We start from the raw sequence: 26323 nt of genomic DNA, 5'->3' as shown, positions 1-26323 counted from the left end.
GTTTTGAAATGTTTTGAATATATTCAAGCTAGTGACAATCCGGGGCATGGGTTTTAGATATTTATTCAGAACAATGAGAAGGGCCGAATTTTTAACCCCAAGTCCCAAGCTTTGCTGGTGCCTTAAATGATGTCAGTAAGTATGAGAATCTTCCAAATCTTCTGAAGCTGTTTTTATGTCCCTGGTCTGACACCCCTGCACTAGTAGTTCCCGAATCTGCTATGTGTGGGTGCGCGGCAGAGCCTGACTCCATCGCAGCCTCGAAGCGGCCTTGAACCAGCCATTATCACGGAAAATAGCCCTTATCATCCAAGCACAACCGTAGGAAAGTTGCATGTCTCAGAACTGGGCGTGCGTCCGTTTCGTAAGGAGATTGCCATGCAGGCCTGCAATTCATGCCGTAGACGCCAGGTCAAAAATTATCCCCTAGGTACTTCTCCCGAAGTGAATTAATGGCCAGCACACCTAGCTGCTGGACGGAACCCAAGGAGGTGATTTGCAGCACGCTGATCTCGAGCCCGAGGTTCTGCCGCCACCATCTGCGGATCTCGACACTGACTAGAGAATCAAGACCCAGGGCAGTCAACGAGGAGGTGACATCCATGTCTTCCTTACGCAGGGACATGATTGAACAAACCATATTTACAATCTCACCAGTCACAATCTCGAGGCTTGAGTCGTCGTTCAAGATGTCGGGGTTCGCAGCTACTCTGTTGAGAAATTGTTTCAGTGGACTGTCGCCCGAGACTAGGGCGGTGCTGCGAGATGTGCTAAGATTCCGGTGTACGCTCACTCGAACATCGTCCTTCGCAAGGCCATTGAGTCCCCTTGTTTTGGATATGGAGCCGACAAGGAGGTCGGCGATGCCACCGGAGCATTCGGCTCCTGCGGCCTTTGCGGCACACTGCTGACTTAAAACCACCCGGATAGATTGCAGAACCTCGCTCTCCCAGAGTAAGAGGTTCACACCCTTTAACTTCTGGAAAAGTGCGGGGTCTTCACTGACAAAGCCAACTTCACCCATGACCCCGACGTCGATCACATTTGCCGGCAGTCCCAGCGCTCGGCGATGACGCGTGAGGGCATCTTGGAGTGTGCCGCCAGCAGCGTAGTTGGTCAGCCCCCAGTTCCCTTGATGGCCCACAATGGAACTGATGAGGAGGAAGAAGTCCAGGTCTATGCTGTGGTCAAAGACTGTGTGCAGGTTCCACGCCCCCTGTACTTTGGGTGCGGTCGCTCCCTCCCAGTCTTCTATTGTAATGTCCACCAGAGATCGGTCCTGGTAGAACTCATTGGTTAGTGGTTATTGCCAGGGTAAACTGTGTTTCCAGAAAATCTTACCCGTAACACCATTGGCATGTGTAGCACACCAGCGATTGGTCGAGGGCTAAGGTCTACTGCTCGCCTGATGTCCTCGATGTCCGTGACAGTTCCTGTAACCAGCGTTGTATTGCCACCCAACGCTTGGAGTTCGCGGAATACCTCCTGCGTCCTGGGCTTGGTGTGCGCAGTAGGGGAAAGATAAACCAGATGCCGGGCTCCATTCTCTATCATCCACGCTGAGACAGCTCGACCTAGTCCACCAAGGCCACCGACAAGGAGGTATGACTTGTCGCTAGCAAAGAGTGGTGTAGATTCAAGAGCAATATTTGTGGGTAATTGCTCCGGGCCTTCTGGCATTTTCACTACTATCTTCCCAATGTGCTGTCCACCTTGCATGTATCTGAATGCCTTTACCACGTCAATAGCATCGAACACGTGGTTGGGGTAGATCGGCTTCAGATGACCCTGTTGGAGAAGGTCTGCGCATTGCTGTAGATACCTGTGTCATAGAATGGTCAGCAAATTGCATGATACCTGCGCGAGATATTCCCTTACCTTTGAATCACGTGGGGCTTTCTGTCGATCAACACGGATAGATCGACACCGGAGAAATTCCGGTTGTCTGCAAACTCGTTCATGCTGAGCATTCCATAGTCGAGAAAGTCACGCTTGCCTAGCTCTACCATTGTTCCGAAGCTGGCAACGCACCGCCAGGATGCGTGGAGCAACTCTCCAGACAACGAGTTCAGCACCACGTCCACTCCTCTCCCATCGGTATCGTGCCGGACCTTATCTGCGAAGCTGGAGTCTCGTGAATTTTATATTTGAGATCTGGGGATCCCGAAGTTTTCTGTAAGAAATTGGACTTTCTCTTCGCTCCCAACTGTTGCATAAACCTAAGTCCCGTCAGCTTCAAAGACCGGTTTACATGGCGCTGCTACCCCTATATGCTTGACGAACCTCGGCGCCTATCATTTGACTGATCTGGATAGCGGCTTGGCCAACGCCCCCACAAGCTGAATGGATGAGAATAGTCTGGGATCAGTTGTTAGTTTGAGGGAGTCAGTATAATTGACTACTTCGGGGAAAGACATACCTCTCCCGCTTGCAACTTCGCAAGCTCAATGAGCGAATGGATCGCGGTTAAAAACACGCTCGGCATGGTGGCAGCGTCTTCGAAACTAAGATTGTCCGGAATACGAACACAGAGACTCTCTGTCATAATCACTCTGCTAGAGAAACATCCTTTTGAAGCCCCGGTCATCACTCGATCGCCTTCCTGGACGCGGGTCACACCAGGTCCGGTCCTGGTAACCGTTCCTGACCCTTCCAGTCCTAGAGCGGTCTTGGATCCACCGATGATGCCCATTGCAATAAGCACGTCCTGAAGGTAGAACATATTGTCAGAAGTTGTCAACTTTGCCCATTGGGTCGTTAACAAAACACTCGGTTGTATGTTCTGCCTACCTTGAAGTTAAGTCCAACAGCCTCCAAACGAATCTCAATCTGATAATCGTCCAATTCCCTTGAGTGGGTCTGCGCCCAGGACAGCGAATTCAGCGATCCTTTTTTGTCAATACATAGCTTCCTCCCAGTGCCCTCTTCCGGATCATCCACGTGCTCGCTTGGAAAATATGGGAAATATCTAGGAACCTGTGTTGTGCCGTCGACGATCGCATATTCCGGGTCAATATCTGCGCCGTCTCGGTTTTTCTGGGCGGGGAAGTTTGCGATGATCTTCTCCAGACTCTCCGCTGCCTCTTGAGAAGAAAACTCATCAACTTCTACTGTCACAAGGTCGAGAGATAACTCGAATCGAACAATGCGCGCAACTCCCAACACTAATGAATAGCGCGGATCATTGCAGTGGATTTGGCAGTTCTTCGTTATCCAGATCATGCTCCCAAACTCGCTCGAGGTAACATAGGCAACGAAGGCGTTCCAGTCCTCGCCAGCGATTCCGTGGAAAAATGGGCCTTCTAGATCCAATAACGAAACTACAAGTTGCCCTGCTGGCATATCCTTTCCCAACTTTTGCCATGACACGCTGTAACCTTTCTTTATCAGAACTCGTTCGATATTGCCTGCTGCGGCGCTGATCTTGGATCGATATAGAAGGGTGACTGGGGTGCGTGCAGCATCCCATTCGACTGCCACCGGAGAAGAAATGATGTAGGCATTGACATGGTAGGGCTGCTCGTCATCGAAGATCGCGGAGTCGACACCCGTAAATCCGGCCTTCCGTAGTTCATCGTCCCATCTCTGGACGGGAACATAGGGCCTCGTCTGGCGTCCATCTTCGCTCCCCAACCACCATCCGGGAAGTGTACCCTGGCATATGTTATTCGTCCAATCAGTTCCAGAATGGATAAAGCATTTCTTCTCAACTTACCATGATATAACCTATAAAAAGCATCTCTGGCAACGTCTGAGCTACTCTTCGAGAAGGTCGTTGGGATTTTCACGGCTCACCTGTGCAAAGCTCTTGTAGGAAAAGTGTACCGCCGGGAGCCAGCAGCCGTCGAACATTACGAAGCGTGGCATGAAGTGAGGGGGTTGCATGTAGGACCTGCATTGATGTCAGCCGATGAAAGAAAACTGAAAGGGAAGACATAGGTAAAACATGGGTCTCACATTGTCAGCGATGATCAAGTCAAAGCTGTGAGGTGAAAAGCCTTGCTCCTCGATATCCTTGGTAATATCGAGAACACGGAAATCCACCTGCTCGTAATTCTGAAACTGTTCCTTTGCCGTAGCAAAGAAGCCAGGTGAAATATCTGTAAATGTATACTGTGAGTACATTCGCACCGCGTCATCAGTAACAAGCGACCTGAGGGCCCTCGCCGTCGTGCTGCCAGTGCCTGCGCCGATCTCAAGGACTTTGATTGTAGGTCTGGTATGGCCTATAGTCGCGAAGAACGAGTCCATCTGATTCTTCGCAGTGTATATGTTTGACAGCACATTATTCTTTGTCAGGAGCTCCAGCGGTTGAACTTCGCCTTTAGCCAGACCCTCAATATTCTCCAATATCGATTCGATAGCCAAGCTCAGTGGTGCTGATTGCTCATTATACAAGGCTTCCACGGATCTTGCCTTAATTAATAAACCTCGTTGTCGCGAATCCAATGTTGACCATTGAGAGGCCTCGGGGATGATATGGTCGTACTCGCCATTGGCAAGGCGGGTCGTTTCCGCCTCCAGCCAGCTTTTGTAGCGGGTGAAGTGCTCGACCTCGACGGCTGTAAATCGGAGCTTGTCGCAAGCTTCATGGACGCAAAGAACAGTAAGTTGCTCAAGCAGAACAACAGCATCTTTGCTAGACATCACCTCGAAAAGATCCTGATGCCGCACCAGATCAATGTGAGGAGCCCACCTCATCTGCGCCGCCGCAAGATCATCAACTTTCACCTGCACGTCCAGACTACTGAATGTGCAGCCCTCCATCTGGAGAGCAGGTTGCCCATTTGAGAATGCCATTATGCGACCGTCAAGTACGTCGCCATCTGCTGCACCAACTGATACTTGAATTCGAAGAGCCTGGCTCACTGGTGCAATTTGAAGCTCGGTCATTGCCTTTGGTACCACTGGCCGCCCAATCTTCCGTGGCTTGCCACCGCACTTGGCCAAGATCATTAGCTGCAGACACTGGTCGATGATGGTGGGATGGATGTGGTAGAACGACTCGCTATGCGAAAAGTTTCCATCTACCGTGGCTGTTGCATTACCCCCTGTCGGATCCACTGTAATGTCTTCTAGGCCCTGGAAGGTTGGGCCGTATGTCAAGCCAAGCGCGGAAAGGGCGCGGTACCAGACGGTCGGGTTGACTCTTCGAGGCAAAGCATCCATAAGACGGCAGATGGTGTTTTGTGTCCATCGACCGGCCCTGGCAAACCCAGTACAATGCTTCGTCCAGTGGTTATTGGCGAACGAGGAGATCGTGAACTCAAAAGCCGCTGAGTCTGACACGCTCGTGATCCTTCCTGGTCTGAGATTGGTTATAAGCTCCACCGGGTTCCCTGCATGAAGTAGCAAAGCATTATTCATATGCAGCCGATGAATTGTATACTCATGGATTCCAGTAACCCTTCGAACAGCTTCTCCCACCATAGCGATATATCCGGCACCTGGGAAGACAATATCACCACCAACCCGGTGGTCCTCCAACCACGGTACATCCTCCAGTTGAAGGATGTTTCTCCATGCAGGCTCCAAATCGCTGGCTTCGAGCACCGATGACCACAGAAGCTCATGATTGGGGAAGGTCCGGAACCTCCACCTCTTCGTGACTCTGCTTTCTTCCCAGTATGCGGTGCGTTCCTGCCACGAGTATAGGGGAAGGTCAGTGAGAACCGTCTCGTTCTCGGTCCCGTTGACAAGGCCGAGGTTGACGTCTACTCCAAGAGTAAAGATATGGTCCGCAGTAGCCATCATACTGCTAACCAAGCTCTTTCCTCTTACAAGTGTGGGAATGTACGTAACAATAGACTGGGGTCGGTTAGATGAAAAGATCTGCCGGAGGGGGCCGGCAAGTGTTGAGTGCGGCCCGATCTCGACGAAGACGGCACCTTCTTCACCTTTTAGTAAGGACTGAACCGCAGAGCAGAAGCGCACAGGAGACTCTAGGTTCCTCTGCCAGTACGCGGCGTCCAATTGAGGCAGACCTGACTGAGAATCTACGCTCACTGTGGAATATGGAAGGGGTGGATGAGTTCCAACAAGTTTCTCGAGAATGGTTCTGTATGCCTCTCCAATAGCTTTCATGTGATCTGTATACCGCTATTTTCAGTATAGTTGGCAAAAATGTACAAAGTAGGTATGAAACTCACGGGAGTGATACGCAATATTGACCTGTAGACGCCTATAGAAGGCTTCCGGCCGCGCAAGATTGATCTTGTGATCCACTGCCTCTACCTTCTCCACTTCGCCGGAGATGGTCACACTGTGAGGGCTATTCTCACAGGCAATGACTGCCCCCTCCACCAGGAACTCTTCAACCTCCTATGGGCTCAGACCGATGGCAGCCATGGCTCCTTCAATCGGGAGCGAACTGGCAAATTTCCCGCGGTAGAAAGCAATTGTGATTGCTTCTTCGGCTGTCAAGCTTCCCATTGCATAAGCTGCAGCTATTTCTCCACTGGAATGGCCCACTACCGTAGCTGGCTTAATGTTCCACGCAGCCAATAGGTCCACAAGTGCAATCTGAAGTGCAGTGCACAGAGGCTGTACAAACTCTGCTTTGTTGGTCCAGAATGCGAAAGCTGCATCTGCAAGACAGTCTAAATCGATACTATTTAGGATAGGCTTTTTGCAGCGAAGCAACAAGATGCATCCGTCATACCTAAGATCGTCCACGATGGAGAATCTTCTAAGACCCTCAAGGTCATATCCATTTTTTCTATGCTGCTGCGAAAGGAAGGAAAAGCCCACAGAAGCTCGGAAGCCATACCCGCCCACTGCGCACCTTGTCCGTTGAAGACAAAGGCTAGGGGTTGGTCCTTCGCAGGGGTTCTGCGCGTATCCGACACGGCAGGTTGACCATGGTCGTCACTAGTGACAAAGCCTCGACAGACCATGTGATCTCGACGTTGACCGAGTGTGTATGCGACATCAATTGTGGGCACTCGCCTGTTAGCCAGATATTCCTTCGTTGCGTGAAGCCGGTCTGCAAGTGATTCCATACTGTCGGCAGAAACAACATGAACATAAGACCGCCTTTTGCAGTCTTTATTCCTCTTCAAACCACGAACGTTGGACGGGGCTGCTTCGACAATAGTCTACAAGAATTAGAGCATTTTCGCAAATATCTGAGCTTACTGGACGGTGTCTTACGTGTGCGTTCACGCCTCCAATACCGAAGGAGTTGACACTGACCCTTTCCATGCGGTTCACTGGCCAGGGCAGCGTCTCTGTGGGCACTTTGAGTCGGGCTTCCTCAAAGGGTACTGGAAGGCACACAGAAAACTATCAGCATTGGCCATAGACGTGACAAACGGAAATTGAAGGTTTTGTCATACTGCCTGGATTAGGTCTAGAGAAGTTAATGTTTGGCGGGATTTGTTTGTGTTCGAGAGCAAGCACAGCTTTGATTAGGCCAGTAAGTCCAGAAGCACCCTCTGAATGACCCAAATTGGGTTTCACCTAGAACGACAGGCTGTTAGTTGCAAATCTTAAGGCTGCTGACAGAGGACGAATATTACCGCTCCCATAATGATACCCTTTTCACCAAACACTTTGGCAATCCCAGCAGCCTCAGTTCGGTCTCCAACAGATGTTCCTGTGCCATGAGCCTCGATATATGCTGTCTGCGAAGTGTCTGGGATTCCTGCCTGCTCATAAGTCTCTTGAATGAGTGCTGCCTGGGCTTCAGCGCTGGGTGTGGATAGCCCTGCAGTTTTTCCATCACTGTTCGTACCCGTCCCCCGGATCACTCCCCGGATTGGATCATTGTCGCGAATGGCATCCTCAAGCTTCTTTACGTAGATAGCGTTAATTGCCTCCCCGCGAGCGTATCCGTTTGCAGAAGCGTCGAACGTTTTACATTTTCCGTCTGGACACAGTGCGCCTTCCTCGGTCATGGCAATTGTATAAGTTGGCGTAAGAAGGAGGCTAGTACCTGCCACGATCGCGGAGGAGCACTCCCCTGTTGCAATGGCACGCTGGGCCATGTCGAGACCGACAAGAGATGGGGAGCAGGCTGTTCGAACTGTGCAGCTTTTGTGGTTATATACGTCAGCAACATAGCCTCTTTGACGGAGCGGGCATGATGCAACTGTGCGCGACTTACCTGGGCCCCGTGAGATCGTAATGGTATGAAACTCGATTGGCAAGAGCAAAGTCACCCGTGCCGCCAACCCGACCCTGACCCAAATTCTGATAATCCTTGCGGGTCATATCTAGCCAGTCTTCCCCAAAGACCCCGACAAAACACCCAATATCCCTTCCCTGCCATGCGACCTGACCTCCGCTCTCCATACATTCCCAGACTACCTTCAATAGGAGACGTTGCTGTGGGTCCATCCTGGCCAGCTCGACAGGGGAGATGTTGAAAAACTCCGCGTCGAATTTGCTAATATCTTCATCCAGGCAATAAGCATACTTGCAACGCACGGATCCCCTTTGGCCCGACTCGCTATAGAATCCATTGATGTTGTACCGATCTGGCGGCAGTTCCCTTCGAGCACACCGTTTGTTGACGAGAAGATCCCAGAATTCAGAGTCGGTTTTGACTCCACCGGGAAGCCTCACCCCCACCCCTACAATGGCTAACGGGCAGGATGTGGCCGTTTCGGTCGATTTAAGGCTGCTCAACTTTGTCCTGAGGAATGGTAAAACCGCCAAGATGTAAGAAATGACTCTCAGAAGAAGATACATCATGCAAGGTGATGGGATCACTGATAGGGTATTGAAGTCGCTTATGTTTCTCTTTTCAATGACACTGTACTCTTCCGTTTATATAACCATTCAAGGACTATCACCAACTACGGAAACCTAGTCTATCAGAAAATCAACTCTCTCCGGGGTTTACAGTAACAGCAACGACCACCCATGCCGGACAGGATGTGGTTGACCTTACAGCACAATCATTCACCTGTTAAAACCACCCTTGCGGAAGAGGTCAAAGCCCGCCGATCAACTCATGGTCCAACACATCTAAATGCACATACAGCCCAGACTAACATCACAACTAAAGGCTAACGAGGAATGTGATGTAGCAGCTTGTTCATCCGAGCAGAATAGCTGTTGTACAACCCCAGAAACCAGTATGCAAAGAGCCAGGAGAGGCCATGGTTGTGTCCAAAATACAGCAAGGGATGTCCCCCCAAACCCAGATGCAACACCTGGTCCTATATATGTTACGCAGCCTGTTGCATGGTATAGACCAAAATGTCCTTACGAAAGAACCACTGCAAGATAGCGAGGCTTCAGCTACAACCCATGGTACGATCAGTGGGGTAATACTCTACTATTTACCCCGACCTTTAAGTGCGGAAAACGCATGCATTATGGGGTAAGCAGAAAATCGGTCCTTGTCCTGTTTTGGCATGTTCTCTTGCTGGAACTCCTGCAGCCGCCGGCTACGTGGACCCATTTGATCACCTCCACTCATGCGCGGATGCGCCAATGCAGAAGGTGTGTAGATCGCCAAGATGACAGGTCATATGAATTCTAACACCGGAATAATTACCTACAATATAGTCACAGTATCTGAACTGTAGTCACTGTATCAAGCGGATGATATATTCATTAATTTATGCAGCCGCATCGGACGGTCTCCGTTGGCTTGGTTAGCTGTTCTCTTTTGTGGTAGCACAATCTCTGCAGTGTCTGCACTTATGTTTTGGTATGTGGCGGTGGTGTGTTCAATTGTTGCTAAATTTCTAGTCTGCATCGTGCTTGCCCCAGAAGGTGAGTTGAGGGAGATGACCACCTCTTGACATGATAGCAGCCACTCTGTAGGCGTATAACGCCATCTACGTACTGCTTGAGTGTTAAGTTTTTCACGCCCGATTGCAGAACGTGCCACGTCGTCATATACTGCATAACATACATACATATGCATATGCGGCGCGCGGACAGACATTGTCCAGGCCGAGTTTAGAGTACTACATATTAAATCGACGTAGGGATAGGATTAGTCCTATTGAGATAAACTACCACAATTCTCAAACTTGCTCCAGATAGAAGAGCACTTATATAATATCGACGGATGAATCTAGATTAAGGCACCACGCCTTCTCGACTGGGATAGATTTATACAGATGGATGACACCTGGCGATAGAATAGGAGACAAGATCTGCATTTACTTCAATAGCGCCTTTAGGAGTAGAATGTGTCTCGACCAGAAGGTACTGACCGAAAGCTAGTCCGTAACTTCGCTCCCCCATGCGATATTATGTGGGACTACCGGTCCGCTCTTATTGCCCGGATTCTCTGGGTCAAAGTCCAAGCGATCGGGGATTTTCAAACCAGTTGGTAAATGGTACCGAACAAACCAGACAGAGACACCATCCTTGTACAGCCATGGGTCCTCCGTTTGGCGTTGCCACGTTTCCAATCGCGACCTGAGGTCGTCAAGAACGGCTGCGTACGCTGGATCCTTCGCAAGATTGTGAACCTCTCTAGGGTCCGTCTCCAAGTCGTAAAGTTCCTCTGGGGGGCGGAAGAAGTAGTCTCTTAGCTTCCGTCCGCCGACCATGATGTTTGTGTCGCTTGAATTACGGATATCCTCCCAAGAGAGGGATCCATACAGGTCAGCTGCGAAAGGGAAATCCAACCGCCAGGCCAGATTGCGGTGGTATTTGTACCGACGATCGCGAATGAAACGTGTGGGCCAGTAATTCGTTACTTCATGGAATGTGTGCGAGCCAAACGTCTGGTTGAAATCTGGCAACCCGTTGGAAGTTCCAACAATCGGTAGAAGAGATCGGCCCAGTCGCTTTTTCTCTGGATCGGTGACCTCGGGATGACCGACAAAGTCAAGAATAGTAGGAAGAATGTCAACATAGGAGATCATGTTTGGGCTAACGGCAGGAGGGGTGTTTGGTTGTCTAATAATCAAAGGAAGTCGGACACCCGCATCATAGAGTGTTGTTTTGGAGTTGATGAAAGGCGGGCCATTATCGCTGATGAAGATGACGAGGGTCGAGTCTTCTAGGCCAGTCTCCTTTAGAGCATCCAGCACAAACCCGACACCTTGATCAAGACGATGAATTGATTTGTAGTACTCGACCAGTTCAGAGCGAGTACCGGGGGTATCATTGACGAATGAGGGAATCGGAACATCTTCTGGTTCGAGATGAAGCTTGGTGATTCGAGGATCATAGTCATCCGTGTTTCCAAAGCCACCTCGAGTTCGGTCGCGATGAGGATCGTGATACCCGATAGTCAATGCAAACGGTCTGTTGCTGGATTTTGCTTCCTCGAGAAACGATCTGGCCTGGTCGGCAATAACAGCAACGTCGCGAGTGTCGCTCTCCTTGCGCAGTTGCCAGGGATAAACAGCAGATGGCCCTACATGAATCTTGCCCAGAATCCCCGTCCAGTAACCCGCTTCATTCAATAGATGAGGTAAACTCTTTACGTGGTCAAATGTCACGAAATGATGACGGTGGCTCGCAAGCCCATATTGTCCATTCTGGTGGGTGTGAAGACCGGTGTAGATGACAGAGCGACTACCGCTGCAGGATGCCGTACTTGCGAATGCATAGTCGAACCTGGTTCCCTGCTCTGCGAGCCGATCGAGGTTTGGCGTTTGGGATGTGTTGTCCCCGTAGCAGTTGAGTTGTTTCCCCAGATCATCTGCGATCAACAACAGAACGTTCTTCTTACTCGCCATTGTTGTGGAAGAAGCAAAGTAGATAAGGCTGCACCAAAGTCCTTTGTAATTCGTGGATAAAGAAGGTAAGAGATGCAAAGTTTCAAAGCAAGAAGGAGTTCTGTGGGATGCTTTCCAAGACCCCTGTTGAACCCCGCTAGGATCACCTACCCTCGCATGGGCGGATAAGGAAATACCTCACAAGCTCTAGGAGCTAGCACCTAAGGTAAATACTGCAAATTCCACCTATGGGAAGAGCTCCAATGCTTGGACTTCGGGTAATTGGAGGTTCGATTTAACCCGCTGCATCAACGCAATTCCGTCAGCAGATGATGTGCTTCCCGGGTACACAAACACCATAACACCCTTATCAAAACTACACTTCTTCTATGATGACCTCGTAAGTCGACATATCAATATAAATTAATCACGCCATATACTTTACACCGTCAATATATTGCTTTCATGTTGCAATGCGCCCTTAAATTAGGAATCCCGTGAAGAAAAGCTGAAGTTGGAGGCATGTGCCTGACAGGGTCGACTTCTGGTATACTCTGTGCTATGGTAGTTTGTGTCATCGCAGAAAAGAGCTATCATGTAGTACTGGAAACATGCATGATGTTAGTTGAAGCATTAATCAAGAATATATAAATAACGTATTCGAATTTCGTACCCTCGTTCGAGGAATGCTCCTCCCATCTAAAATATATATCTCTTCCCACGCAAGATAGAAATCCCCCACCGCATTACAAAGCTCTCAATGCGTTTAACCTCATTGATTCCCGTCTTCCTGCTTGCTGGCCTCACGGTCGGTCAGCTGATTGGCCCGGTCGGTCCAACAACGAGTCTTGAAGACAAGAATATTGAGTGTAACATCCTAGATTATGGTGGCGTTGCCGATAACCAGACCGATGTTGCAGCATCCATCGAAGCCACTTTCAGCGAATGTGTGCTGAACAACCCCAAAAGTCGTCTTGTTATCCCCGAAGGCGACTATTTGATCAAGCGAAGTGTTGTTCTGAGTAATGGAACCAATTGGGCATTCCAGCTTGACGGTCTGATCACCGCGGCATATGGTGGAAACTGGACAGTCGACCGTGAGTTGATACTCCAAGGGTTTGCTGGAGAGCAAATAATAAACTCTACCATCAACGGCGAGGGTGACGGAAAATTCTTACTAGATGTGCTCGTCATTGTGAACGGTATGTTTCACCCTCCGCTCTTGATAAGACACTACTAGGGCTTATTCGCTTTCAATATGTACAGCTGTCGATTTCGAGTTTTATTCGTCCAACGGGCTTGGCGCATTTCAAGGCCAAGGATATATCTATCGAAACTTGGACAAGTGAGTTATAAGGAATCCTGTTCCTAAACACAGCTGATGAGCTTTCATAGTACGGATCGCCCTCGACTTGTGAGGCTTATTTCGCCCACGAATGCCTCCGTGCATGATTTGATCCTTGTGGACAGTCCCAAGTTTCACATCGTGTTTGACTTCGCTGTGAACTTGGAGGCATACCACCTTACTATTCGTGGTGCTAACCTAGGAAGTTATGATGGGATTGACGCCATCGGCACCAACTATTACATCCACGATAACGAGGCAAGTAGAAAGTCCATAGATCCACGATGTAGCAGGGGCTAACAGTGAGACCAATAACAGGTCACAAACCGTGACGAATGTGTCTCAGTGAAAAGTCCATCCCATCATGCTTTGGTCGAGAACCTGGTTTGCAACCAAGCAGGCTCTGGTGTTTCAATTGGCAGTCTCAACGTATCTGCGGAAATATCCAACATTGTGTGTTTTATCAGTTGTACATCCGTGATAGTTCTTGGCAGATACTGATATGAAACAGGAAGCTCGCAATATCAGCATTATCCAGGGCAACAACATCGCCTTCATCAAGACGTATCCTGGAGGATCTGGTTACGTTAGAGATGTCACTTTTGAAAACTTCCGGTCCCTGAACAGCCTGTACGGATTGGATATCAACCAATACTGGCAAAACACTTGGGAACCTGATACCGGTTCCGTGACGCTGAGCAACCTTGTTTTCAAGAATTTCTCAGGTATTTCGCCGACCATTTTTCAGGCAAATCAGCCCCCATACTCACGCACAAACATAGGATCGGTTGCCGATGGAGCACTCCGCCCGCCATTGTATCTGTTTGCCAGTGACTTGACCTTTGCAACAAACGTCACCGTGGAGGAATTCTCGGTATGGACTGAGACTGGTACAACAGTCGTCAATAAGATCAGCAATATCTTTGGCACTGGAGATGACAGCTATGGAGAAAATGACGGCATTGAAACTCTGCAGTCCGGAGAGTCGCCGTATACGTATACCAGCACCTATACCATCACGGCTTCTCCGACCAATTGGCAAGCTCCGTCAACCCCAACCTGGGCCTTACCGAGCACTGGATATGGAAGTAAGTCAAATGGTTGTGTTCGTGCCGCTGAACAGAAAGCTAACTAGTGAATAGCGGCGTCACCCATCCCGGTCTATACTCCCGCACCCCTTTGGCGTCCTGGTGGAATCGACTACAATCTTCATTACTGGGGGAGCTTTTAGTTAAGTCATAGGCGCGACTGTCCGTGTAATGGAATTTTGGTATGGTAGTAGAGAATGTATAGACAGACTTGGTTCGATACAAGCTTCTTCTGGGCTTTTTGTAAGGCAAAAAAAGCGACTATTCTCTCCTGCTACTTGTATAGAGCCCCCTGACATGTCCCGATAATGAAAGGCTGGTCTCCCGATCATATCTCCACTTTTACGAACACGTATAGCATCCTTTCACATGTTCCTATCAGCCCAGACTAGCAATACATAGAATAGCACACCGCCGGCAAGTGGAATCAAAGAGATACCAATCTACGCCAGTAAAAAAGCTGATTCTGTCGAAGTACAGTCTATAGCACTAGCAATTTCCCACCAATCGTGATAAATGAATTCGAACATGGCCTCGACTGTCGGTAAATTAAGCAAGGAGGGGCACCGACAGCTTTCAGGGTCTTGGGTGGGCTGTGATTGGAGTAGCCCTAACTTGTGTCATCCGCGCTTACATGACGACGATGGTCAGCAGCAGCAACACATGGTCGGTTTGCGCCAACTTAGACTTAAGCAAGCTGGAAAGCAGCTATTTGCTGTCATCGTTCGATTAATATAATATAATTTTACTACTATCTAGTTAGTATACTTCTGCTTAGCATTGATAGTATAGTATGTTTGGTCGTACTTTGATAACGCAAATGCCCATCACCTCATCGCCATCGTCGATCACGCATCTCCGTACTCTAGCCTCGAGGGGCTACTGCCCTATGTACCCGTCACATGTATATAACTTCAAGATAATCAGCGTTCATTCATCTCCAGCAAGCCATAATATCTCGGTCGGGCCTGGATTAGCTGTTATACCGTCTTGTTCTTGTCTGGTATACCGATCGCTCTGACTATGGAGCGAAATTCCTCCAAAGCTGCGTCTTCTCTGGATCGCGATCACCAAGTCGACAGAAGCCAAGACTTGAAAGATGGAACCTATGTGAACCTTGCCGAGCCGGATGATTCCCCTGGCTCCGATGCAGTCCTTACTTCTCTCTTCCGTCGGACCAAGAAACACGACCCCGACGCCATCGCCACCACTAGAAGTGTATTCGATGACCCTTCCCTCGCACCTTTCTACCAGCCCCATCCAAAGTATGAGAATCTTCATCGCTTCGATCCCAGCGCACGATGGACCTATCGGGAGGAGAACAAAGTCCGACGTAAAACAGACTGGTCAATTCTTCTATGGATCCTTGTTATGTTCTTCGGGTTGAACCTCGATCGAGGCAATCTGAGCAACGCTAACTCCGACAATCTTCTCGGCGATCTGAACCTGACTACGGACGACTACAACAATGCACAGAACATGTACCGCGTGGGATTCCTGATTGCAGAAATCCCTTCGCAGATGCTCGGAAAAGCAATCGGTCCTGATCGGTGGATTCCCGTTCAAATCATCCTGTGGAGTTTTGCATCCGGAGGACAATTCTTCATGCACAACCGAGCGGGATTCTTCGCGTGTCGTTTCTTCATAGGGCTGTTCATGGGCGGCTTTATCCCCGATTCCATCTTGTACTTGTCCTATTTCTATACCAAGGCGGAGATGCCGTTCCGCCTGGCACTTTTCTGGTTCACTGATTCGATATCTGGTGTCATCGCATCTTTTATTGCGTACGGTGTCTTGCATATGCGCGGAGTTGACGGGCGGGAAGGATGGAGATGGCTTTTCCTAATCGAAGCGCTGATCAGTTTCGTGATCGGCTGTTTAAGCTTCTTGTTTCTGGTGCCTGGGCCCACTCAGACCAGAACGTGGTGGAACCCCAAAGGTATCTTCTCGGAAAGAGAAGAAACTATCATCGTTAACAGAGTGCTGCGTGATGATCCATCGAAGGGTGACATGCACAATCGCCAAGCATTGTCCCTGGGGATGTTGTGGAAGAGTCTGAAAGACTACGATCTCTGGCCGATATATATCATCGGGATCATGTTCGAGATCCCGACTTCACCCCCGAAGTCTTATCTGACCTTGTCGCTGAAGGCGATCGGCTTTTCCACGTTCCAGACGACCCTCTTGTCCATTCCGGTGACTGTCTTTGCCGCTATCAACCTTGTACTTGTCGCGCTCTTATCTGAGTTCTGGGGCCAAATCTCGATTGTTTGCCTCCTGACACAACTGTGGTCGCTTCCACTCCTCATTGTCCTCTATACATCTGCTGGAAGCCTTTCCAATTGGGGGCTCTATGCCGTCTCGTTCATTTTACTGGGCTGGCCGAATCCACAAGCTGCCCAGGTGAGTTGGTGTTCACGGTTGAGTAACAGTGTCAGAACCAGAGCAGTCGGTGCAGCTGTCTTTAACATCATGATTCAACTGTCTGGTATCGCTTCCTCCAACATCTACCGATCGGATGATAAGCCTTTGTATCGCCGTGGAAATAGACAGCTGATTGCGATCAATGTTGCCACTATTGTCATGTACGCGTTGGCCAAGTTTTATTATGTCTCTCGGAATCGGTGGAAGAAAGCTCAGTGGGACAAGATGACGGCCCAGGAGAAGGCGACTTACTTGGAGACAACCACGGACGAGGGGAATAAGCGACTTGACTTTTATTTCGATAGTTGAAAGAGTTATCATGCTGCTAGGGAAATGCGCGGGTTGGTAGGAGACGTTCATGTCAAAAGGGTTAGTGGTTAGTAGCGGACCGCGTTAGCGAAGGGGGACTGTTTGTCGACAGGACAAGCAATGGATATAAAGAATAATCAGGGAAACCGCCATCCGTACATTGTCGTGACCGTAGTGAACACCTCAATTCCATTTGATCTAAGAATTTATTTATCAGAGCGAGCAGTAGAATGTGTCGTTCGTGCCTTCGGTTTTCAAACAGTGGAATACTTGTAAGGTAGCAATAAATTCGAAACAGCAGTTGTCATACATATAATCAAGGAGCATATACTGTTCTGCAATAAATGGAAATTTCAGATTATCTCGGACACGAAGAAATTCTTCCTGGTTTTATGCACTTTTCACGGATTCTGGTCCGTGGTAGATAGTTAAATTTTTAAGTTGGGCGGAAACGAAAACGAAAACGAACCAAAATAGAAACAAGGGTCCTCCGGCTTAAACGAATATACGAGTGGACCCCCACTATAGATCTTGGATCATCGGCGAAGTGGTCACCAAATATTCAGGAGAGGATGCTTACATCCAATAGCAGCTACTTTGTAGACAATAGCGTCTGTTTCAAGCTTCTTGATCCGACCGACTTCTAGACCCGAATAAACCACCCCGTTCGCTGGGCGAACAATGCTAAGGCCGTAGTACTCAGTAAATGTATCCGTAGCCCCATAATATCATCCTATAGACAACAAAATTTTCCTTGTAGAACGTTTCCTCAGCCTCACCTGTGCGGCTCCATTTTCTGTTAGTCTGTTGTTCGAAGCCCCATGGTACGTTGGACTGATAGTATAAGTACCCAGCTCGATAACAGAAGCTTTCTCCGTTTGACATTCGAAAGACTTTACAGGTCCTCCTTCTCTCACTACTTTTTTATCTTATTTTTTTTTCCCACACTCTTTTTCCAATCTTATTTATCTGTATTTGGTTGCTATTACTATTCGTTCATTACAAAAATGCTGGGCTCCAGAGATCCCGAAAGTTATGAATTCGCATTCTACCGCTATGATCCCAGCATGGGTGGCGCCGTTCTTTTCATCCTTCTCTTCATTGGCACAACAGGGTATCATGTCTTCCAAATGGTCAAGTCTCGCACATGGTTCTTCATCCCATTTATCATAGGCGGTATATGTATGCTACTCTTGACTGTTCATCGCCTAGAAACATGCTGACCCTACTAGTTGAGATCATCGGATATATCGGACGTGCCATGTCCAGCAAGCAAAGCCCAAACTGGACGCTCGGACCTTACATTGTGCAGACGCTCTTTCTCTTACTCGCCCCTGCTCTCCTTGCAGCCTCTATATACATGCTACTCGGTCGGATTATCCTAGTGTTGCAGGCTGAATCCCACGCACTGCTGAAAAAGAAGTGGTTGACGAAGATATTTGTAACGGGCGATGTGCTTTCATTTATATTGCAGGGAGCAGGTACGTATCTCCTTATTAGATTTCTTATTATCTAACAGCTCTCTGACACTGTCCAGGCGGCGGAATCCAGTCCAGTGGCAACCTATCCGCCATGAAGACTGGCGAGCACATCATCGTTGTCGGCCTCGTAATTCAAATATTCTTCTTCGCATTTTTCATGATTACCGCGACCCACTTCTACTTCAAGGTCAAGAAGTATCCGTTCCCTCGATCTTGTTCTCCGCATATTCCTTGGAAGAAACACATGAAGGTACTCTACTCGACGAGCTTCTTTATCATGGTCCGTTCCATGTTTCGACTCATTGAGTACATTCAAGGAAATAATGGGTTTCTCTTGCACCACGAAGCCTTTCTTTATATTTTCGATGCACTGTTGATGTTCATCACCATGGTCATATTCAACGTAATCCATCCGCAAGAAATCGGCCAGCTAATCCGTCACCCCAATGACTATGACATGTCGTCTTTCTCAGAAGAACAGACCCCAAAGCCCTACCAAGGGTACAATAATGTGTGAGAGTTGTGGCATTACTGCTACATCTTGGTCGTTATCCAATCTGTCCATGTTCGCGCTATATATATTACGTTCGTTGTCTTCTTTCCAGCTCCGACTCTTTATTACTTCTAATCTATATCTTAATAACACCTTAACTTTCAGGAGGATGAACAAGCCTTGCCAAATTGTGGGGCTTATAGCTACATTCCCGTCACGTGACTTCTGGCTCAAGAGGCAGGGTTGATGCAATCAGAAACGATAGAATGATGACAGGTTACAAACCAGTTCTGTACCGACCAGGCTTTTGTTGCTTTCGTGGTGTTCAATAAGTATCTCGATCCTGATCCGCAGAGGCGGATACCCCGAAAAGACATCAGGAACTAGAGCACAATAGGACTGGCTTACAGCGGTACCTCCAAAACTGGCCGTTCTTATACAAGACTGTCCCAATATCAGACCGAATTTTCTTGAGCAGTGAGACATGTCCGACTATTAGCTAGGACTATTTTAGCATATCATGCCTTAGGTCGGATTCCGTACATAGAAGGTTAGTGGATGTCTTGAGGGCTTGAACAAAATAAGGCTAGGATGAAACTGGGTGTCTCACTGGGTATCTCATTCGTCCAACAGCATCGGTTGTTCCGGCCCGCTAGTTTCCACCACATATCACTTGTCTCGGATTATTCTTTTAGGCTTGGCATTTCGATCTTCAGGGAGGCGTTAGTTAGTGTGCTTAAATAGAGTCATTCGCGCCATTATTTTCCTTCTTAAACTCGCACGAATTGATTATTCAGTATGGCGTCTAAGACCCTGCTACTCATTCCGGCATTGGCCACGGCCGCTCTGGGGAATGTATTGGACCTCGATATTAAGGTCCGAAATGGTTATGTATGTGAAGTCTAGCTCCCTAAAATTTGTTTGCTAACTCGTGGAATTAGAGAACCATCGAGGTTGACCTCGGAACCCCGGGAGGCCCGTTTGATTTGATGTATGACACTGGATCATCAACGCTCTGGGTGCTCGATAGCAATTGTACAGATGATTGTGTGAATGTGAGCGGGTTAGTTCATCACTCCCCCTTATTTCACGACTATATTACTGACGTCTACCAGCTACTCTCGACACAGCTATAATCTCACTTCTACGGGCGCCGACTTGGGTATCCAAGACAGCATTGATTATAGCGGAGGCACCGTCAGCGGCTTTACTGCCACAGATATCCTTACTGTGCCCGACACCAATGTCTCCTATCGCCAAAGCTTTGCGGTCATCACCGACAGTACCTGGGCGGCATTGGCAGCTGATGGGTTCATCGGATTGGCATCCTCCACCTTCGCTTTCAAAAATACCACGTCCGCCTTCGAACAAATGATGCAGGATGGGCTTTTGGACGAACCTCGATTTGCCCTATACGCAGGTTCCGGGGTGTCGACCACGTCGAATCCTGATCCGGAGAATAACGGCATGTTTACTTTCGGTGGTAGCCATGAGGATATCTATGCGGATGGTGATCTGCAGTGGATGACTATGCTCTCCCCGTTCGAAATCTATAAAACGAACCTCCTTGGCATTCAGGGACACAACATCTCCAATGGCCAGAACATGTCAAGCGAAGTCCTGAACTGGTACGGCCAGGTTATATTCGACACCGGTATGATCTCCCCTACGACACTATTATACCTTCTGAAAGATGGGACTAATCTATTTAACGGCGTAGGCGCTTCCGCGATAAGCATCCCCAATGACCAGATTGAGGCGATGTATGCCCTCACCCCGTTTTCTTACGCCGATATCTCATCCGGATACCGACCTCTGTGCTCCGATTTCAACGATACATGGTCGATCTCTTTTACCATGGGCTTCTACGGCGAGGGTGTTACATTCAACTTGACCGGTGATCAGCTGGCTGTACCAGGGTATCAGGACGACGACCATTGCTTCCCGCCTTTCAATCCGTGGGACAGCTACAACACAATCATTGGCCAGCATTGGTTAAGCAACTTCTATGCTGTTTTCGACTTTGCATCTTTTGACCCGGAGACATATGATATCCGTGTTGGATTGGCTCCTTTGAAGAAGGAATACCTGCCGGGGGCTTAAAGGAAGCTCTTCCATTCACCTAGAAGTTTGCTATAAGTCTCCAGCGCGGAGGTGAATATTTAATCAATCAAGAGACTATCTATGTAGATGATAATACTCCGTAGTAAGCATATCGCGACGAATTTGTTCCGGCCTTCCTCTTCCCATAGCCAGCCTACGGTGCATAACAAGCAGGTGGTAGCATTAGTGAGCCAGAGAGAACTATTTCATGCCACAAGTTTCACATGATACCTCAGGGATATATCAAAAAGGGGGACTGATATAGCATATAGCGTACAAGCATTGACCGAAAGATCATAGAAAGCTCCTATATACTCATAATCTTGGCCTCATGCGACATTGATTGGGGCTGTCGGTGACCCTGCGGGGCAGGTCTCCGGGGAATGGGAACCGTTGAGTTTTGGCCAACATTCTGCGGATCTACCAGCCAGTGATTCGGGGACCTGCGTGCATCCGCAAGCCTGCATGTCCGACTCATCCGAGATAGAATGTTATGTTCTTAATGTGGGTGTTTTAGCGTCACGGTTACTGTGCTGTTCCTTTTTGCGCTGGGGATGAAGGTCGAGGAGTGAGGTGTGTTATACAGAGGTTGGATCAAAGAGGATTTTTAGGTGTTGACCAAAGTGCATGAAGCAAGAAAGAGTGCTCAATTCAATATTATATCAGAGCTTCTCATTTATCAAAATCATACGGAAAGCCCTTCTCAATTAGGAGATCCCTCGAAGACTTGCCAGAATCGGCACGGATATCTGGATCAGCACCTGCCTCCATCAAGAGATCCAAAACAACCGCGCGGATTTGAAAGGTGGCTGGCTGGTTTCCCGGTTGATAATAGTGTGTCTGTATGTAGTAATAAAGTGGAGTGCGGCCCTTGTTATCCTGTGAATTGATGTCCTTGTCAGCACCCTGAGCCAAAAGAAACCGAGGTCCAACCAGGTCTCTGTCTGGGTTGTCAAGAATAAGATGAAGTTCTGTCTGGCCTTCGGCATTGGGCCGCACTGCGCGCCCGCCTGCATCAGGGTGCGAAACCATGGGAACATGTTTTCATTTTGTGGGAGTGTGTAGTGAAGCATGTTTTTTCCATAGCGATCAAGACTGCTCAGGTCAGTGCCCTTTTCCACAAAGAAGTGAAGGAGGCGCGTGCTATGTGCCTTGACTTCTTGATCCTCGTCATCAATGAGCCAACAATTGGTGAGGTGAAAAGCGATATGGCCGTCCTTCGTTCGATAATTAGTAAGATCCGCGACGTCAGCCGGGCAGGTGAACGGCCAGAGGAGTTTGATGATATCTAGATGGCGACCATGACAGGCTTGGTGGACTGGTAGCCAGCCTTTGGTGTTCATCATACTGGGGTCTGCTCCGTGATCCAGCAGGAACTGCACAGTTGCTAAACGACCGCCCCCCGCTGCGGCATGAAGCAGGGAACCCCCAGGGGAGTCATTTGTCTCGGGGAGCTCTTCGTTCATGTCTATTATGGCGCCTTCACGCTCATAGAAATAACGGATCAGATCCGGGTCACCATTGCGCACCGCCCGAGCAAATAGGCTAATACCCCCTGCTCCACCGCCAGAGCCGTCAGGAAGGTCCACGTCGTGGTCAACAAGCATCTTAACCATAGCCAAGCCCATTGAAGTGTCAATGGTTGTGTGGATAATCGGTTTGTGCTCAGTCCAAGGAGATGCATAGATGGACACAGGGGGCTGTGCGTTCGGGCGGGCTCCACGGGCAAGTAAAAGCCGGAACGTCTCGATCCCCCTGGACCAGGATTCCTCTGGTAGGGCCGGTATTATCCCATGGTAAGGGTCATACTCTTCATTTTCAGCAGCATCAGCCAAATCGCGGTCCAGGATATCTTGTGGTACTCCAGGAGCGGGGTAGTTATGGAGCAGAACGTCCAGTGTTTTCGGATGACGATAAAGTGCAGCAGCAGTGACGGCAAGAGGCCATTCGCGGCTGCCAATGGCATCTGAAGGTAGGCGTTCAATCAGCCTTGAACGACAGCACGAGAGCCCCAGAAGGCTGCGGCCATAAATGGGGTCTGCGGCTCGCTATCCATATCCCCAAGAACGCCACGCATTCCGTCCGCTGAAACATCATCCAGGGTCGCATCTGCTCCCGCGTTGAGGAGAATATCCACCATCTCGGCAGAGTTGCTTGCGGCGACAAGATGTAAGGGAGTCAGACAAACTTCACCATACGGCTCAATGCCCTTCTGATTGACATCGAACCCGCGCGGAATCAGATAACGAAGGAAGTCTGGCCGGTTGCTCTTAATGGCTTCATGGAGCGCTGTTTCACCAGACCTCGGCAGGTCCACTGCTTCTGGGGAATCGAGGATCGCAGTAACGGCGGTAAGGTTGCCCACACGAGTCCATCCTATTAATTGAGAGTTGACATTCGAATTAATGGGGTATGGGATTCTTGGGTAGCACGCCATGGCTGTTAGAGGGTTCAGGGAATATTGAATGAGGGAAGAATGCAAATAAAAGGATTCGCGCTGCTCTAGTAAAAAAAATCATGTGGAGTACTAGGATAATACTTGGCGAGCAGAAATGATACGTGTAGTACAGTATGTTACGTATTCTGTATGTAATTTACGGTCTGCCCAGCGCAACGTAATGAATTGCTGCATACTATTCAGCACAAAACAGCTTGTCTTTTTGGAAAAAAGTCCCTGGCTGATAACCCAGCTTCTGTAAAAAGAATGGTAAATTATCTGTCGTATGGGTTTTGTTTCGCTTAAGATGAACAGCTGCCGTAATCTGACAAACAATTCGCCGTTGCGCAGTAAGCATCTGAGCCGCCACAATATCCGTTCACCGAACAGCAATCCCCGAACTGACTGCCCAGACAAGTTGCACTATTTGAGGACATAAAACCGCAGAGTCCATCGGTGCTAATCGGCTGTTTATCGCAGCTACCAAAGGCAGATTGACATTGGCCGATCCCGCAGTATGCGTCTGAGCTGCCACAATAGCCGCTCTTGGAGCAACAATCCCCAAATTGGCTGCCTACACAGTTTGCGTTGACGGAAGACATAGAACCACAGAGTCCATCTGGACTCACAGTAACCGTGTCACAAGTGCCAAATGAGGAGTCACAGGACCCAATGCCGCAGTAATCGTCAGTGCTTCCACAGTAACATTAACTGAACAGCAGTCCCCGAAAGCGCTAGCCGCACAAATTGCATTAGAAGAAGACATTGCTCCACACAGGCCATCCGAACTGATGGTAGGTCCAGCATCGCAAGTTCGCAAGTACCAAATGCTGCTTGGCAGCTGTTATAGGCACAGTAGTCAGACGTGCTCCCACAGTATCCGTTGATCGAACAACAGTCCCCGAACGAACTACCAGCGCAAGTGGCGTTGACCGAAGAGAGGACACCACATAATCCGTCAGAACTGACCGGGGGTGCTTCCTCACAGTTTCCGAATGCACTCTGGCATGACTTGTAGGTACAGTAGTCAGATGTCTCACCACAATATCCATCAAGCGAGCAACAAGACCCAAACTGGCTTCCGACACATGTCGCATTGGTTGATGACCGCGACGCACAAAGACCATCTAGGGAGATAGGGTTGCCTGAAACACATCGGCCGTAGGAAGAATCGCAGAGACCGGCCGTGCAATAGTCTGCGGTGCTGCCACAATACCCGGAGATAGAACAGCAGTCTCCGAACGATGATCCCAGACAGGTGGTGCCATTGCCACATAGTCCATTCGTCGAAATGGTCAAGTTGCCATTTATGTCTGTCGCATTGAAGCCACTCATAGGGTAAATACAATATGTAACTCCAACTTTCAGTTCTCCGTCACAGGCCGCCGCGGATGTGATGGAAGGATTCGCAGCCATGACCAAGTTGAACGGCGTATTTGCCTGGGCCAAGACCGATACACAACTGTCACCCGATACAACGGTATAATGTTGGCCACAGTCGGTGGTAGTTCCATCAGCTAGCGTGATATCATTTGGAAAAGCAACGAAACTGGTACCATAGCCTGTCCCAGATCCTCCCTGCGCATTCATGCTTGACTCTGAGCTCGAATTGGACGAAACTGTAAAATTGAAAGCTCCTCCGGGAGGAGAAACACATCTCACTCCACCTAGCAGTGCTGTATCGGCTATATTTGAGCAATCGCTCTCGACCATGCCATTTTATGGTACAAGCTTCATCCACGACGTTCCAACGGTAGCAGCAATAGTGGAGTAATTGTCAGCTGCAGTAACCTGGTAGATGTACCCGCATGCTAATGGTAGGCACAGGTCGAGCCCCACGGTTGGATCACTGCAGTTGTACAAAGTCGGATTCATTTGATACAGGGTTGAGGAGGAGAAAGAATACGCTATGGCGATAGAATCACATTTTTCTCCTTGTTGAACCGTATACCAAGTATCTGTTGAGCAAGTGGGGTCGGCTGCAGGTATAGCAATGCCTCCAGCAGTCGGTTCTGTTCTCACACCCGTAAGGTTGCAGACTATGGGTAAATCATAAATTTTGTCAGTCGTCCACACCCTTTCAGCTGTCAACTTCTGTAAGGTGATAGGATGGAGTTACCTGAAATCGAATAATTGAGCATAGTCTCATAAGGCTCGTTGTAAGCCGAATACGGGGACTGTTGCATCATTTTCAACTTCCCAATCCAGCAATCATCACAAATATCTGACCTGGGTACATCGCTCAAGTCAGACGCCGAGTCCCATAAATCGATGATATCTAGAGCTAGTGATTTATTTGTCAATTTACTGTGTCATCTCCAATAGTGAATAGCCAACGAACCATTACAGTAGGTGCCGTTTGCACTTGTTCAGGTCAGGCTTGAATATGCTCCCAGTAAGTCGTGGACGGAAGTTTGATTATATTCCACTTCCTACCAGAATCTAGCTATGTCCATCGTGCACCTTTTTTTTGACTTCTAGAAAGAGTATGAAACCCACATTTGATCAGACATTATGCCATCCTTCCAAGTGATAAAGTAGACGTGACACTACCATAAGCTAACTAGCTATTTTTGCTGACCTGTACTCACGTAAAGTGATTTGGGTGGGGGGCGGACGGTCGAGATTACTATGGGTTGCTGTGATCTAAGAGAAATCGCTTGTCGCTTGTGTGGCATGGCAGATATCCACTGATCATTGATTCTTTGCCTTAGCCTATAATTTAGCGCAAGGGGGAAATGGTGTGGTGCTGTTGATGGCCTGGTCCACCTCCAATCAACCTCATAACAATTACAGATAACGGAATATCTCATGTTGACTCTCATGAGCCACAATTTTTGGCATTGGGATGTCAGAAGGTGCCAATGGTGATTTGGGTGCTACAAGATGTATTCCAGCAATGCCTGACGGATTCGTGTGCGGCTATTTTTCACATGATGAATATTGCGACCCCGAGACGATGCGAACTATCCTGGAACCACAAATGGTGCTATATATCTCCTAG

At 48.8% G+C, this 26323-nt stretch overlaps 9 protein-coding genes across 9 annotated transcripts; 4 read left to right on the top strand and 5 right to left on the bottom strand.

Annotated features, from left to right (window-relative positions):
• Positions 1-412: 412 nt before the first annotated feature.
• BO87DRAFT_429093 (fatty acid synthase S-acetyltransferase) lies at positions 413-8694 on the bottom strand (the record flags this gene model as incomplete). Its single annotated transcript, XM_025627481.1, has 16 exons — positions 413-1279; positions 1342-1822; positions 1879-2124; positions 2252-2358; positions 2420-2707; positions 2791-3654; positions 3716-3741; positions 3796-3892; positions 3958-6089; positions 6150-6311; positions 6372-6599; positions 6662-7097; positions 7153-7265; positions 7338-7461; positions 7521-8034; positions 8108-8694. The coding sequence occupies 16 exons, from the start codon at positions 8692-8694 to the stop codon at positions 413-415; spliced, it is 7272 nt and encodes a 2423-aa protein (XP_025476400.1).
• A 1490-nt stretch (positions 8695-10184) lies between these two features.
• Positions 10185-11660, bottom strand: BO87DRAFT_399890 (sulfatase family protein; the record flags this gene model as incomplete). The annotated part of the gene is made up of 1 exon (XM_025625479.1): positions 10185-11660. The coding sequence occupies one exon, from the start codon at positions 11658-11660 to the stop codon at positions 10185-10187; it is 1476 nt and encodes a 491-aa protein (XP_025476399.1).
• Positions 11661-12399: 739 nt separating this feature from the next.
• On the top strand, positions 12400-14215 carry BO87DRAFT_316229 (putative rhamnogalacturonase; the record flags this gene model as incomplete). The annotated part of the gene is made up of 7 exons (XM_025619726.1): positions 12400-12841; positions 12906-12984; positions 13035-13253; positions 13338-13437; positions 13496-13709; positions 13767-14072; positions 14127-14215. The coding sequence occupies 7 exons, from the start codon at positions 12400-12402 to the stop codon at positions 14213-14215; spliced, it is 1449 nt and encodes a 482-aa protein (XP_025476398.1).
• A 758-nt stretch (positions 14216-14973) lies between these two features.
• BO87DRAFT_444103 (putative MFS transporter) lies at positions 14974-16805 on the top strand (the record flags this gene model as incomplete). Its single annotated transcript, XM_025628127.1, has 1 exon — positions 14974-16805. Exon 1 carries the CDS (start codon positions 15096-15098, stop codon positions 16803-16805), a length of 1710 nt encoding a protein of 569 aa, XP_025476397.1. The 5' UTR covers positions 14974-15095.
• A 1007-nt stretch (positions 16806-17812) lies between these two features.
• BO87DRAFT_444101 (RTA1 domain-containing protein) lies at positions 17813-18803 on the top strand (the record flags this gene model as incomplete). Its single annotated transcript, XM_025628126.1, has 3 exons — positions 17813-17981; positions 18038-18286; positions 18343-18803. The coding sequence occupies 3 exons, from the start codon at positions 17813-17815 to the stop codon at positions 18801-18803; spliced, it is 879 nt and encodes a 292-aa protein (XP_025476396.1).
• Positions 18804-19514: 711 nt separating this feature from the next.
• Positions 19515-20882, top strand: BO87DRAFT_365733 (pepsin-like aspartic protease; the record flags this gene model as incomplete). The annotated part of the gene is made up of 4 exons (XM_025621809.1): positions 19515-19670; positions 19721-19842; positions 19895-20433; positions 20500-20882. Exons 1-4 carry the CDS (start codon positions 19578-19580, stop codon positions 20880-20882), a joined length of 1137 nt encoding a protein of 378 aa, XP_025476395.1. The 5' UTR covers positions 19515-19577.
• Positions 20883-21554: 672 nt separating this feature from the next.
• Positions 21555-23319, bottom strand: BO87DRAFT_409278 (ankyrin repeat domain-containing protein; the record flags this gene model as incomplete). Its single annotated transcript, XM_025626234.1, has 3 exons — positions 21555-21822; positions 21882-22848; positions 22887-23319. The coding sequence occupies 3 exons, from the start codon at positions 23317-23319 to the stop codon at positions 21555-21557; spliced, it is 1668 nt and encodes a 555-aa protein (XP_025476394.1).
• A 311-nt stretch (positions 23320-23630) lies between these two features.
• On the bottom strand, positions 23631-23945 carry BO87DRAFT_266077 (uncharacterized protein; the record flags this gene model as incomplete). The annotated part of the gene is made up of 1 exon (XM_025618887.1): positions 23631-23945. A coding segment is annotated over one exon (315 nt), but the record flags the coding sequence as incomplete, so codon positions are not given.
• A 61-nt stretch (positions 23946-24006) lies between these two features.
• Positions 24007-24909, bottom strand: BO87DRAFT_316179 (uncharacterized protein; the record flags this gene model as incomplete). The annotated part of the gene is made up of 1 exon (XM_025619725.1): positions 24007-24909. The coding sequence occupies one exon, from the start codon at positions 24907-24909 to the stop codon at positions 24007-24009; it is 903 nt and encodes a 300-aa protein (XP_025476392.1).
• Positions 24910-26323: the final 1414 nt, after the last annotated feature.

Source organism: Aspergillus neoniger (genome assembly GCF_003184625.1).
Source record: "Aspergillus neoniger CBS 115656 unplaced genomic scaffold BO87scaffold_32, whole genome shotgun sequence".
In the NCBI taxonomy this organism is placed as follows: Eukaryota; Fungi; Ascomycota; class Eurotiomycetes; order Eurotiales; family Aspergillaceae; genus Aspergillus; species Aspergillus neoniger.
This window is presented reverse-complemented; position numbering and strand designations above follow the sequence as displayed.